This window comes from Papio anubis, unplaced genomic scaffold (assembly GCF_008728515.1).
Source record: "Papio anubis isolate 15944 unplaced genomic scaffold, Panubis1.0 scaffold36, whole genome shotgun sequence".
NCBI lineage: Eukaryota > Metazoa > Chordata > Mammalia > Primates > Cercopithecidae > Papio > Papio anubis.
Genome location: NW_022163746.1, coordinates 77,813 through 92,860, shown reverse-complemented (window position 1 = coordinate 92,860; position 15,048 = coordinate 77,813). Strand labels below are relative to the sequence as shown.

The 15,048-nt window shown below is 38.5% G+C and overlaps 1 protein-coding gene across 1 annotated transcript in view; it reads right to left on the bottom strand.

The window, feature by feature from the left end:
- Nucleotides 1-15,048, bottom strand: part of LOC116268521 (talin-2-like) — a 253,145-nt gene that overhangs the window by 167,252 nt on the left and 70,845 nt on the right. Inside the window, exons 8-9 of the mRNA XM_031662038.1 lie at nt 2,547-2,610; nt 1,090-1,194 (exon numbers count right to left, since the gene is read on the bottom strand). Coding sequence (XP_031517898.1) covers nt 1,090-1,194; nt 2,547-2,610 — 169 coding nt within the window. The remainder of the gene's footprint in view (nt 1-1,089; nt 1,195-2,546; nt 2,611-15,048) is intronic.

Genomic DNA, 15,048 nt, shown 5'->3' with positions numbered 1-15,048 from the left:
TTTTCTTAAAAACAAGGTGACTGACATATATTTTCTTCATTGCAAAGGCCCCAGCGATTCTGGGTGTAAAACTGAGAGCTAGTTTGGTTGATGTATTAGTAACTAATCAGCATGCAGCATATGGCTTTCTGACACATAACTTCTTGCTATCTCCTCTCTCCAAATGAGGCAGCTTGCTCCAACGAGCAGTAGAGTCAAGAAAAACATCTTAGAGGACAATATAACTTCTTCTTTTGTAGTTCTCTTTGGCTGTGGGGAGAGACACCTTCTTAGTCTGGTCAGTTTTGTCCCTCCAACTTCAGTCCCTGGATGCAGCCGCAACACGGCTGGTTTGCTCCCACTTGCTGAAAGCAACACAAGAAGACTCCCTGAAGTCAGAGCTTTCTCCAGGGCCCCAGGCGAGAGGCCAAAGGGGCCAAAGCAAAACAAGTAGAAATATGTGAAACCTAATAGTTAGACAACTAAAGAGAATATCATTTCCCTGAGGTTAGGAAAAGCAAAGGGGTAATAAAGATAACCAGAAGAGTTGTCAGTCAAGTGAAGATGACAGCCATCAAGGGCCAACCTGGGCTTGCTCACAGGTGCAATTTCAAAGACACGCCTCTTATCCTCTAGTAGGAAAACAGAAATTCCCATGAAAACAGACCTGAAGGCCGTAAAATCCCAAGTCCTGTCTTAAAGTATACAAATGAAGCATCATATTTACTACATGAATTCTATTTGGTCTGCAGTGGTGAAGAGCCTTCACTTAGTCCACACGACTCTCGACGGTCATAAATGAAACATTGTCAGGAGAAGGAATAAGAAGGAAAAGTGAACTCACTCCTTCAGGGACTTTATAGCCCTGACAGTGATCTGAGCCAAAGCCCAGCTGCCCAGGGGCTCCTGGACAGCAGGGCTCACTCACCAGCCCGCACGTCATACCCCTCATGGCTGTGGTGCAGCTAAACGCAGGTCAGCACTAGCCAGATGTTCCACCCGCAAATGCTAGCAGGGTGAGCAGGACAAACCAGACTTAACAGCAAATGCTTGAATCAAAGAAAAAAGAAGTGGCCGAGGTGAACACCCTCCCCATTCTGCCCAACTCACCTTCACCAGGAAGAAGGACACACCATATGTGCGGAGGGACCGTGCAAGTTTGACGTACTTGACCTTGGCTTCTATCTCACTCATCTCTCCGCAGTTCTTATGCTCCTGCAAAAGTGACAACAGCCAGGACCAGTTATTGCATCTCTGCCAGCAGAGACAGGTAGTTATTGTACGTGGTGGACACAGTGGCTAGGAATGATCATTAAGTGATGTTTGTGTCTGAGACCCCTCCATGACACAGGCAACTGCTGACCAAGGATCAGAGCACACAGGAAGTTCTAACGTAGGGATTTCAAACCAGAGTTTGAGCCCAAGTAGCCCACATTACTTCACAACTAAATGCGACAATTCACGCACACATGCAGTGTGGTGGGAACAGGGTCCATAACCGCAATCACATTTTCAAAGGACTCCACGTCCCAAATGGTTGAGGGCCAAGACTTTAAATGATACCAAGAAAAATGTTCTTCTCAGGAGAGGTGTCATTCTAACATCCATCCAAAAGGTATTGGCTGGGTGTGGTGGCTCATGTCTATAATGCCAACACTTTGGGATCAAGGTGGGTGGATCATTTGAGATTAGGAGTTTGAGACCAGCCTGGCCAACATGGTGAAACCCCATCTCCACTGAAAATACAAAAATTAGCCGGGTGGTGTGGCACATGCCTGTAATCCCAGCTACTTGGTAGGCTGAGGCACGAAAATCACTTGAACGGGGGCGGGGTAGGGGGTAGGGGATAGGGGGTAGGGATGGGGGGTGGGGGGTGGGGTACAGAGGTTGCAGTGAGCTGAGATCACCCCATTGCACTCCGTCTTGGCTCTGCTTCAAAAAAAAAGTATAATTTTCTAAAGAATAGGGTAAATACATGTCTATACACGATAGTACTCAGGAACAATACTGGAGAAAAGTATGTTTTATATGCATGAAATTTGTATTTTAATTTGTATTTACATTTCAGGATCAAAGACGACTTTGGTATCTTGGATTCCTTAGAGTGTTGCACGCCAAAGTTTGTGTTAGGGCTTTTCTTACTGGTTGTGTAGACTGGACAAGTCTCTGATTTTTAGAATAATCCTGGATTTTTAAAAGGCGCTAATTTCCAAATTCCAGTTTCTAAAAACAAATCTCAGGACAAAGAGGCTACTTGTAGATCCTTCCTCAGTGCATGTTAACGGTCTATCACCTTGTTTCAATGTTACCAAGATAATGCCTTTGAAATTAAATGTATGCACATTTTTCTCAGAAGGGCTAGGTAACCTTTAGCAAGAAAATATGGATTAAGATAATAAATCTGCCCAAAGTAGAACTGTCAGCTTCTTTACTCTTGAGTCAGTAATCATTTATTATATAAGAGTACAGGCACGAGGTATAAAACTATTATGCGCAGAGGCCCCCTCATACTAATAAATGAGGATGGGGAGTGAGGAGAATAATAAAGTTCTGTACATTTCCAATACCTGAAAGATCCTCTTTTCAGCTCCTCTCTGCTTGATATATTCTTTGGGCAGGAATTCCTTCAGACTAAGAGAGAGACATTTAAAAAGGAAAGGCATTTATCATGTTCTATGATGAGAAGCAAAGCAAAGACATTTAATAAAACTCACAGTTAACTCACTAAGTCTCCCAATATTTTACGGAGTAATTAATAACAGACTGCTATATCCTATGATGCACTTGAATAAGGACACGGACATCAAACTAGTATGATAGAAAAGGTCAAACTAACATATTTAAAGAAGAAAGAATTTCCAGGATCTATTGTAAAGTGGAAAAAAAAAAAAAAAAAGAGCACAAGAGTATATAGTATGCTGCCTTTTGTAAGAAACGAAGGAGATACTTATTTTGAAAACATTATTTTCTATTGTCTACATATTTAAAAAAAATACAAAGATAAACCTAGTTCTAATAAAAATGGTTCTCCGTGGAAGAGGGGAAAAACAAGGAGAAGGGAACAAGGATGGAAACTAAACTTCTTCTGTATTTCTTATACTATAAGTTTTCACTTTAGAACCACATGAAATTGCAAAAAAAAAAAAAAAAAAAAGCAACATCTAAAAATCTAAAGCAAACTAAAACCGTCTATCAAGTTGACAGCATAACTACAGGGAGAATAATTATGTCAAGTAACTTTGCAAAACAGTCTTTTGACTGTATATCCCTCGTAGGATATTACGGACAAAATAAACCATAGTAGATTTGTTAGTAAAAATATTAGTATTTCAAATTAACATCTACTTTCCCTCCTGTCTATACATAAACACACACAATAAAATTAGGATATTACACTATATATAAGTAGGATGTTATATATAATTAGGATAAAGAAAATGAGTAATTATGGTTGTTGTTAGGAACCAAGTTTTTCAGCATAAAATAGATAAAAATAAACAAAATGCAAAAAGACTTGGCTAAACATTCTGCATCTTTTATTTGAACTGGAAATACCGGCCTGAGTACCTGATTCATTTTTCTTTTCCTGAAAAACATTTTCTAGCTACATCCCCTTTAAAGGCCAGGAACAAGAACAACCTGATGGCACCCTGTGCCCCCACCACCCCTGCTGGTGCCTAGGCCAGGTGGTCTTCTAAATACCATTTCCACTAAAAGGAACCAAGTCTCAGATAAATCACTGACTCTTGGTCTGAGGCAGGAAATGTATAAAATGTTCCTGGGACTTCTTGTGGCTTGAATCAAGGAAGTTACCAAGATAATACTGGAGCCAGTATCAATGAATTCCCATTAGCCAAAAATTGGATGATTTAAAACTGTATATTGAAAAAGAGAGAACAAAGTAATAAACCCATCCATCCAACCTCGACAGTTATCAACTCATGGCCAATCATGACTCATCTATTTCCCCATCCCACTGACCTCCCCTGGATTATTCCGATGCAAATCCCAGACATCATATAATTAATACCATGTGATGGGACAATTTAAGCATCAGAAAAAGGATGATTGCAGTAAGTTAAAGCAAAGATATTTAATATCTACAAAGATTTTTTAAAAAAAATCATGGTCACCTTAGGAGATTGCTATGGTCCCAACTCGTACCGAAAATTATAAATGAGGGGAAAGAAACAAGTATTTATTCTGATGTTTCTAAATGTTGATGAGGGCAAGAATCACAGCTAATAAATGTAGAAAAAATAAAAGAAGTCCAAAATCATCATTATACAACTCTTACTGAAATAACTGATAGATCAAAGCAAATTCAATGACTGTAAGACAAAAAAATAACAAGTTGATCAGGAACTTTTTAACAGATTGATCGCTCTGATAACATCTAAACCCAATTATCAATTTTAATATTAATCAAAGTAGGATAACCAGATAATATATGCCTTCCAATTGATACAAAAGGAAGTATACAGCACCACCTAGGAAGTATCCTTGGCAATAAAGAATAAGTAAATACATAATTAAAACTGAATTTAATTGAATCCCTAAATCTAAATAACGGTTTACAAAAAGAATAGGGGAACATGTTCAATGATACCATCAGGATACAATTAGCCAAACCCAAACACAAGAAATTCTATGAAAATAACTTAGCTTCTTCAAAAATAAATAGTTTGGTAGTAATGGTGAAAAGGAGGGCATAATAATAAACTAAAAGAGATATAAGAAATATATTTACCTACAAAGCTCTAGTAACAAAGACAGTGCAGTAATGATGTAAGAACAGATACACAGGTCAATAGAACAGAATTGAGAGTCCAGAAATTAACCCTCACCTTTATAGTCAACTGATTTTCAACAAGGGTTCCAAGACAATTCAGTGGGGAAAGAATACGTTTTTAAACAACTGGTGCTGGGACAACGGGATGTTCACATGCAAAAGACAGAAATTGAACCCCATACCTCATACTATACACTAGAATTAACTCAAAATCTATGATAGACCTACATGTAATAGCTAAATCTATAAAACTCTCAGAAGAAGATACAGGAGTAAATCTTTATGACCTTGATTTAGGCAAAGAGTTTTTAGATATAATACCAAAAGCACATGTAGTAAAAGAAAAAAAAAAAGGACTATTTCGAAATTATAAACTTTTAAATTGCAAATACCACCATCAAGAAAGTGAAAATACAATCCATAGAATGGGGGAAAATATTTGCAAATTATTTATGAGGAAATTGCAATATATTGCAATATATGCAGAATATATAAAAAACCTTTAACTGATAATGAAAAGACAAACACTCAATTAAAAACGGGCAGAGGACATGAACAGACATTTCTCCAAAGAAGAGATACAAATGGCCAATAGGCACATGAAAGTATGTTCAACATTATTAGCCACTAGGAAAATGTAAAAAAAACCACAACGCGATACCAATACATACCCACTAGGAGGGCTACAATAAAAAAGATGTACAACAGCAAGTGTTGGCAAGGGCATAGAGAAACTGGAACCCTCATACACTGCTGGCGGGAATATAAAACGGTACAGCTGCTGTAAAAAAAAAGTTTGATAGTTCCTTAAAATATTATGCAGCAATTCTACTCCTTGATATATGCCCAGAAAAAAACGAGAACACTTCCACACAAAAACTTGCACACAAATGTTCACAGCAGCATTATTAATGAGAGCCAAAAGATGAAAATAACTCAAAAGTCCATCAACTAATGGATAAACTGTGGTTTCTCCATACAATGGAAAATCATTTCTATCTAAAGGAAGTACCGAAATATGCTACAACATGGAAACACTGTGCTAAGGGGAAGAAGCCACTCACGAAGGAAAAGTTGTATGATTTCACTAATAAGAAAAAAAGAGATTCCAAGTTCGTCAGCAGGAGGGATCTAAGAAATATCTAATTTGCAGCAGTTTAGACATTAAAATTATCATTAAGCAACTTCATGGACAAAAATGAACGATTCAGAGAGAGCTGGAAGGCACCATCACCACCAAAGAGGAAGCTGAGTTTCAGAGAGGTAAAGACTTAGCTGAAGGCACAGGACTTGTGAGTAAGTAGCAGAGAGCCTCTGACCTCCCAGAACAAGAGTGGGTCCACCTGAACACACAGCTGCTTCAGGCTTTCTCAGGGGCCCATTTAAAATAAGGAAGTGGTATCATGAGAGAACCGCTGCTGCCAGCCTCTAGGTAGTGGCTCCTACATCAGCAACAGAGACGCGGTTAAGGGTAGCAAAAGCGCCCAAAAAGGGCTCCATGTCAAGCCCTCTCAGAGCAATGATTGTCACTAGAAGAATACCAGATGGTGGTGTCCAGGGGACCAGCAGGGTAGAATATGCTGACCATCTATGGCAAGAAAGTCCTGTACTGCAGCAAGCTCCCTTCTTTCAAACTCCACCAAACCAGCCCATCTGAATCTGCCTCCTATGCAGTCTTCAGGAGTTACTGAAAACAACATCAGAAGGTGCACTAGAGGTGTGACCCCTGAGGTTTCAAGAATTGGTTTGTGGGGAATTTAAAAACCATTTTAAGATATGAATGGTGTGTGCATGTGTGTGGCGTGTATTTTCCCCAGTAAATCAGCCATGTGCGCCACTTCAGCACAAAGCAGGAGGGAGCAGGCAGGGTGTCATCAAGGCCTGCCAGCCAGCAGCGCGGTAGTTCCAGCTCAGTTGTTGTTTTGATTACCAAACCTGAGTCTGGAAGGCTCCGAACATCTGGGACACGTATACAAGTGCAATCTGTCAGCCTTGTCGGAGAAAAAATGGGTCAGACTGTCAAACCTGATTGGAAATATTCCTAACTAAGCAAGTTGTGGCCAAGCAAAATCCCTCCCACTGTCTCCTTAAATGTTCTCACCTTAAAAGGGCAGCCATCTACAAACTGTGCATTGAGAACTCACTTCTCTGCCAAACTCTACTGCCCGCCTTTTAAGCATGGCCCTTTCTGAATGCAGTCATAATAACAGTAAAGTCAGTACACTAATCTCTAGAAGACTCTCTAAGATCCATGAGAGGTTGAAAGTTTGCAGCCAACAGACTCCTCTCTCACAAACGCCGACTTCTGCTCTGGTCAAGTCCACTGTATTTGTTCTCCAGTTTGTTGCAGCTGCCTGGATAGCACATGATTATGTGACATACTGACATAGCCCATGAGCTGCTGAAATAGTACAAAAATTGAGCTACTGCATTCTTCCTAAAGGTAATAGTCATAAAATGTATTAAATGACATATAGATGAGACAACTGTTAAATACTGAAAAGGAAAAATATCATGGAAATCTATTCTGTCCTCAGATTGCTTCATGGTTGTCTTTAAATTCCCTCACAGATTATGCATTATGCATGGTTCATGCAAGACACTGTAGAAATCCAATCAGGAGATTCACACAAGAAAAAACCTTAGCCCTACATCAAAACACTAGCCACACATGTATAAGTTCACAGTTAGAATAATGGGTTTCAAGCAGTAGATGTCACCTGTTCTGATTCTACATTTTAAATGACTTTTTGGATTATCCAACTAATAGTCCAAACCAGATGGAGAGACAGTGTTTCTGCAATTAAAACAGCTGCCATGTACTGAAGGCTAAACCCTGTTTCAGGTGCTTTACAAGCACTAGCAGATTAACTGAGTACTGACAAAAGCCATGGGAAGCCAAGACCCCATTCTACACACAGACTCTGAGGCTCAGTGATGCTAAGTTGCCCAGGGCCACAGCCCACACGCTGTCTCATCCGTGGGCTCTGGGGACCATACTCTGGGCCACCACAGACCCTGACCCCTCCAAGTTACCCTTTAGTCAAACAACATCCCACGTGATCAGTATTTCAGACTCTGTGGAATAAGATAATAATCAGATTATGATAATGAAGACCAAGTGGTAGCCATTGAGTTTTATAGAAATGCCCAGAAGCCGCTGGAATCAGGGAAGAGGAATTTAACACATTTAGGGGAGCAGGATCTGAATTCAAATACAGATGTCACCAAAACCTCATTTTCTGCCTTTTGAAGGATGAGATGCAATTTTGTTATTTTATTGTACATACTTAAACTATACAATGTGATGTTTTCATATAATATACATAGTGAATTTCTACAGTCAAGCAAATTAACATATCCATCATCTCACAGTTTTTATGTGTGGGGTAAACGGACCTAAAATTTACTCTTTGTAAATTTCCAGTATACAATACTATCAACTATAGCCCTCATGCTGTATATAAGGAACATCAGGCCTCTAGACTTATTTATCCTATGTAACTGAGCCTCTGTACCCTTTGACCACTATCTCCCCATTTCCCCACCCTCAGTAACCACTTTCCTACTCTCTGTTTCTATGTATTTGAGTTCTTATGTTTTCAGGTTCCACATATGACTGACACCACACAGTATTTTCATTTCTGTGTGTGGCTTATTTCACTCAGAGGACATAATAATGTCCTTTAGGTCCATCCATGTTGTCACAAATGGCAGCATCTCCATTGTTAAGGCTACATATTATTCCATTGTGTGTACATAATCAAACCTCATTTTCTTATGTAAAATTTAAGCTGCCTCTACAAGTAATTACAAAAGAGAAGCTTCAAAGATGTTTCCTAGTCTGGCCATAAGTTACAAGTACACAGGGAGGCAGCTATGATTTGGGGAAACGTAAACTGCCTCTTATCTGTCCCAGGGCTGCCATCAAGTCACTGCATGACCACAGGGAAGTCACCGTTTCTCTAAGTTGGTTTTTATCACTTGAAAAGCAGAGGTTTCCAACCTATGAGTGTTATCGCTCGTGCGAACTGAAAACAAGGGATGTCGCCTCATTTGTGAGAGCTGAGGGAATCCATATGAACATACAAACAAAGCAGCGGAGTGTCCAGTCAGCACAGGGTGGAAGAACAGAGGGGAGGGATGGTGGACGTACAATAAGGACAGCATCACCCAAAGGATGCTGGAACACCCAGGATCCTGACTCCAACCTTGATGTTGAATCACCAAATGATTAACAACAACATGTCAAATCTGGTATCACATAAGGTTCTCAGAGTGTGGCCCCAGGAGCAGCAGCATCAGCAGCACCTGGGAATGTGACAGAAATGCCAGTGTTCAGGCTTCACCCCACACCTGCTGGATAAGAGGCTCTGGGGGTGAGGCCCGGCATCTTTAAATAAGCCCTTTAGATAATTCTGATCAGATGAAGTTGGAGAACCACTGACACAGTGGGCTGAAAGCTCAAATTACAGATTCAGACACACTTGGATTTGAATCCAGACTCAAAGGTCAAAATGTCTGCAACTGCGAGTAGCAGTTAAGTTCTGGTTAAGTAAGGTGATAATACAGGCAGAGGGAAGCACTGAGTGAGCTGGGAAACGCTCAGAATGGCAAGAAAAAGTGGAAAGGGAAAACAGCTTGTTAGTCAGTTTGTGCTGCTGCAAAAGAATACCACAGACTGGGTAATGACCGGTTTTTTAATTATATTTAATTATACTTAATTCTATAATTTATAATTCAATTATAAAGAACAGAAAATTTATTTCTGCACAGTTCTGGAGGCTGGAAAGTCCACGGTCAAGGCACTGTCAGGTTCAGCTGTCTGGTACGGGTGGCATCCTCTGGGGAGGGGAGAAAGGCTGTGTCCTCACAAGGCAAAGGAGCAGAAGAGCAAGCTGGCTGAATGCTGCGTGAAGCCTCTTTTTTAAGGGCCTTAATCCCATTCATGAGGGAAAGGTCCTCATGACCTAATCATGTCTTGAGGCCCCACCTCTTAGCGCTATCACTTTGGCAACACCCAAATTTTGGAAAGAACACATTCAAACCACAGCAGCATGGCAGAAACATAGGAAATGGGTTTGAAGTCCTATCTTGGTCACACAGCAGTTCTGTCATCCTGAACCAATCCAAATGTCCTTTAATATAAGGACACGCCACTGCCCAGGAACTCAGAGACAGCGCAGGGCTGGATACCTTCAGCGGTTCCTGGTTTGAAAGTTCTGGAGTTTCAAAGTAGTTAGGGAGATAGGCACCAACCTCAGAAGACAGCTAGGAGGAAACAATACAGACACTACTGAAGTTCGCTACCTCCGAAACTGAGAGGATAGGAGAGCTCCGGGCTGTCAGAAACACAAGACAGAAGTTCACAGGGAGGAAGAACGCAAGTGGCTCTTTACTGCATTTTACTTTTAATTTAGTGGGAGGATGGTGGTGAAGAATATAATGTAAGAGAGCTGATGAAAACAGAGGTTGAAATGCCAGATTTCTGGTTAGTTTGAAAACCGAGAATCAAGGGCCAAATTATTCTGACAAAAGCACACAGATGACCAACTCCAAAGGAGGAATATGTGTTTGAACAGAGGCCAAGTGAAAAACTGGTTTAAGACCTCCTACTGGGTCAAAAGCTTTGCTTGTTGACAGTAGAATTATCTTGAGTTTGTGGGGGAAAATTTCCAACTCCACTGTGAATTCCTTCTCAACAAAGATTCATGTCCTGGGTCGCTTTGTTTTCTCAGTAAAATACTTCCGAGGAATTCCCAAACAGGAAGAGGGGGCTGTGGGAGTCAAGGATGAGAGAGGTTTCCTAAGCCTGTGACCTTCCTGCCCACTCTCAGCCCTTGGACCATTTCTTCCCGTAACACGCAGAGTCATGGAACCTTTCTGTCTGGCCTCCAGTGCCTATTACTTTTGCCTTTGCCACGTGTTAAATATCCAACTTTGGTGAATATAAGCTTTTATCATCACTTCAAGCCCAGATACTGCAACCATCTTTTAAAAAAAAAAAAAAAAGTTCAGTGAGCTGGGTGTGCTGTTTCAAGCCTGTAATCCCAGTACTTTGGGAGGCTGAAGAGGGTGGATCGCTTGAACCCAGGAGTTCGAGACCAGCTTGGGCATCAAACTGGGACCCCATACAAAAGTTAGCCAGGCGTGGTGGTGCATTCTTGAAGTCCCAGCTACTTGAGAGGCTGAGGTGAGGGGACTGCTTGCGCCAGAGAGGTGGAGGCTGAGATGGCGCCCACTGCACTCCAGCCTGGATGACAGAGTGAGACCTTGTCTCCAAAAAAAAAAAAAAGTTGAGTGTGAAACATTTCAAATTATAGAAAAATATATGCTTTATAACTTATATACCTACCACCAAGGAGAAATACATGTTGGCATGTTGCCATATCTGCTTTATGATTGCTACTTCTCTTCTGTTACTAAAGTAGAGATTACAGAATTAGTGGAAGTCCCATATCCTTTCTTTATTAGGCAGCCATTTATTTTATTTATTTATTTTTTTGAGCGGAGTTTCCCTCTTGTTGCCCAGGCTGGGTGCAACGATGTAATCTTAGGGCTCACTGCAACCTCCACCTCCCAGGTTCAAGCGATTCTCGTGCCTCAGCCTCCCAAGTAGCTGGGATTACAGGTATGCACCACCACACCTGGCTAATTTTGTATTTGTAGTAGAGACGGGGTTTCTCCATGTTGGTCAGGATGGTCTTGAACTCCCCACCTCAGGTGATCCACCCACCTCAGCCTCCCAAAGTGCTGGGACTGCAGGCGTGGGCCACTGTGCTTGGCCACCACTTTTTTGAAGTTAGTTTCCACAGATATTTTAATATCTTCCTATAACTCCTTGTGTCTATAAACAATAATACATCCGGTTTCTCTTTGTGTATATATTTTTAAATAAAAAGATTCATATTCTGAAATACCTTGTTTCCTCTATAAAGAACCTTGGTGTCTTCACACATTTAAATGTATGCCCATCTGAGAGATATGAAATGCTCTATACCTTTTGATTTTGCATTTTCTGAATCACTTATTAAGTTAAACATCTTTTCATGTCTTTATCAGCCAACTACAGTTCCTTCTCTTTAAAGTACCTACTGATATCCTGGGTGATTTTTTCTCAGATATTTTTTTCTTTTTTAATATCTTCTGGATATTAATCTGATCCTGGAGTATGCATTGCAGATATGTAAATTTCTTTTTCCAGTTTGGAGCTTTACTCTTGATGATGTCTTTTCCTAATAAGATATTTTAATTTTAATAAAGGTAGATTTATCAATCTTTTGAATTACTGTATCACCTTATGACACTAATACAGTGTTTTAATTACTTTATCTTTATAAAAAATTGTGGTAGTTGTATGAGTCCTTCATATATCTTCAATTAGCCTTTACCATTCTTGAGCCTTGACTAGTTCATATTAATTTTAGCAGCTTTATTGAGATGTCCATTTTAAGGATAAGTTTTCTCATTATTACGTAAGTGACTGGAATTGAACTGAGTCTATAAGTTTGGGTAGAAGTACTTTACCTGATATCAAGTCTTCCTACCCATTAACATAGCAATAGCATAGCATTTACTCAGACTGCCTTTTATGCTCTTCAAAAAGCTTTTATCATTTTATTGGTGAGATCTTGGAGATCACTGAACAGCTGTCTTTCTAGGTAAATTATACTCTTTGTAACTACTATAAAAGGTAATTCCCTTTTATCAATTATATTTCCTCTTTGTTGATTTGTATGGGAATACTATTTGCTATTACACATTTTTTTTTCCCCCTAAAGACCTCACTTAAAAGTCTTGTTAATTCCAGCAAGGTTCTCTGTAGACTGACTGATTATCTATGTAGATAATCCTATCACCTGCAACTAATGACAGTTTTGTTTATCTAATCCTGATATGGTTTAGTTCTTTTTGTTTCCTTATTGCACTCACTAGGATATTTAGTATCATGTTGATAAGAAGCATTGATAACAGGCATCCTTCTGGACATGAAAAGGAATTAATATTAAACTATTAATTATCATACTTGTTTAGACCAAGAAGGTTTTCATGAATTTCTGGCATGCCATGAAGTTTTTCTTTTTGTCATCAAGATTATTTCATTTTATCAAATTCTTTCTCTCCAGCAATTAAGACAATCATATAGTGTTTTTTCAAAAAAATCTAACATGGTAAACTATATAAACACATTTTCTACTCTTAAGATGTGTCTCTTGGTATTCCATTCTAAAATGTCAAGTTCTCTCTCAGTCCCTAAAATCCACAAACTCCCTATTCCCTTTTTCTGCCTTTTTATCTTGGCATTCAGCATCATTAATATATTATATATTTTACTTACTTATTAGTTCTCATCTGCCTTTCTGCACTAGAATTTAAGTTCCATGAGGGCAGAAATGCTTGACTGTGTTTTTCACTGCTGTATCTCCAGTAGCCTAGTGTCTACCACGTAGAAGGCACTCAACAAATTATTTGTTAAATAAATGAATTTTGCCTCCTTTAAAGAAACACTATTTAGTTCTAACTTGCACTTATGCAAGAACATATGTCATGCTGGACTTAGTTAATACTTGATTAACTTTTTTGAGCAAGACATCTATATTCAATTTAAAAGCTTTCTATTGTCTGTATTCATTTTGGTATTACAGTTCTGCTAGTTTCAAATTAAGGTGAAGACCTTTACTTTTTTATTTTCTGAAATAACCTGGGCCTAGTGTTTATTTTGTTGTTTTTTGATTGGTATATTTTAAACTGATAAGTCAATTTCTTTCAAGATTATAGATTTATTTCAATTTTCTAATTATCCATTTTTTCTAAATTTTCCTAGTTTATCACATTCTCAACTGCTTTTTAATATCTCTTTACCTTATTTTGCCTTTTTCTTCTTTTGTTTTTCTTGATCACATTTACCCAAAGTTTATCAAGTTTTTCAAAGAACCAGCTTTTGGTTTTATTGATTCTCTGTGGTTTTTATTTCATTATTTTCTTTTAAATATTTTCTTTCTTCTATTTTGATCTTGTTCTACTAATCATTCACTGAGGGAAGTATGTTAAATTACTTCACTAAAATTGCATATCTGAAATTATTGCAATACAGTCTATTTTTCCTTTATATACATTTAAGGCAGTGTTAGGCACGTATACAGGTTCACAATTATTTAGTATCCTGATAAATTAGTCCTTCTATCTTTATAATCTTCTTTATCTCGACTTATGCTTTGTTTGCCTTAGAGTCTATTTTGTGTACTGTAAGTAGAAATTTCCTGGCATATCAGTTTCAATGCATTTAAACTTTCCTCTGTCATTCTCTCTTTTCTTTGTCTAAAAGTGTGTCTTTTAGAGATAATATAGACCTGGACTTAAAAAAATTCCATTCAATGAGAATCTCTGTTTATTAATTGCTGCATTTCATTTACTTACATTTGGTATGATACCTAATATATTTACAAGTGTTTACCATATCTTATTCCAGACCTTCTTTTCACTTTGTTTCCATAAGCCACCCTCCACATCTCCTATTTTAACGGTCAAGCTATCTGCATTTCTTCCCTCCTACCCCTACTGGCTTGAAAGCTATATGGATTATTTCTCCTTGTTTGGTTTGACCAGTAATTAAAATTTTATTAAAGAACTTGTGAAGTCTGGTTTCTTTCACTGTTTCCATATACAGTCTATATATGTTCTCTCAGGCTATCTTCATTTTTTTCCCAACAATTTTATTATGAAAAATTCCAAACAATTTTATTATGAAAAATGTTGAAACATTGTGTATTGAACATTCTATATCTGTCACCTAGAGTCACCTTCAATTTTATCAAGTATACTTGATTTAAGATCTGAAGTTTACCAGTAACTCTCATCTTCTCCAATAAAATATAGTCTACAGATGGCTTTTACTCTGACCACTTCTTAAAGTTTTCCACAGTGTTTTTAAGGGTCTGGAAATTAGTCATTATTATGTTTTGTTGTTGCTGTTTTAAGAGTTAATTCTTCTTTAGATTTCCCTTCTACTTTGTCAATTTCTTTAATCAACATTGCTACTTGCATGATACTCTTCCCACCTTTTTAGAAACAATCCATAGTAGTCTGCATAGTTTACACTGCAACTTTCAACTTCCTGAATAGACCATCCTGCATTTAAAATACAGTTAAAAAGTTGGACTTTGTTGAAATGATCAGAGCCAAGTTTTGGTTCTGCATAATAACCATTTCATATATTTATCTGCCACACAGATTGTAGATTCAAAAACAGCAAGGAATTAGTATATAATATCTCCCTT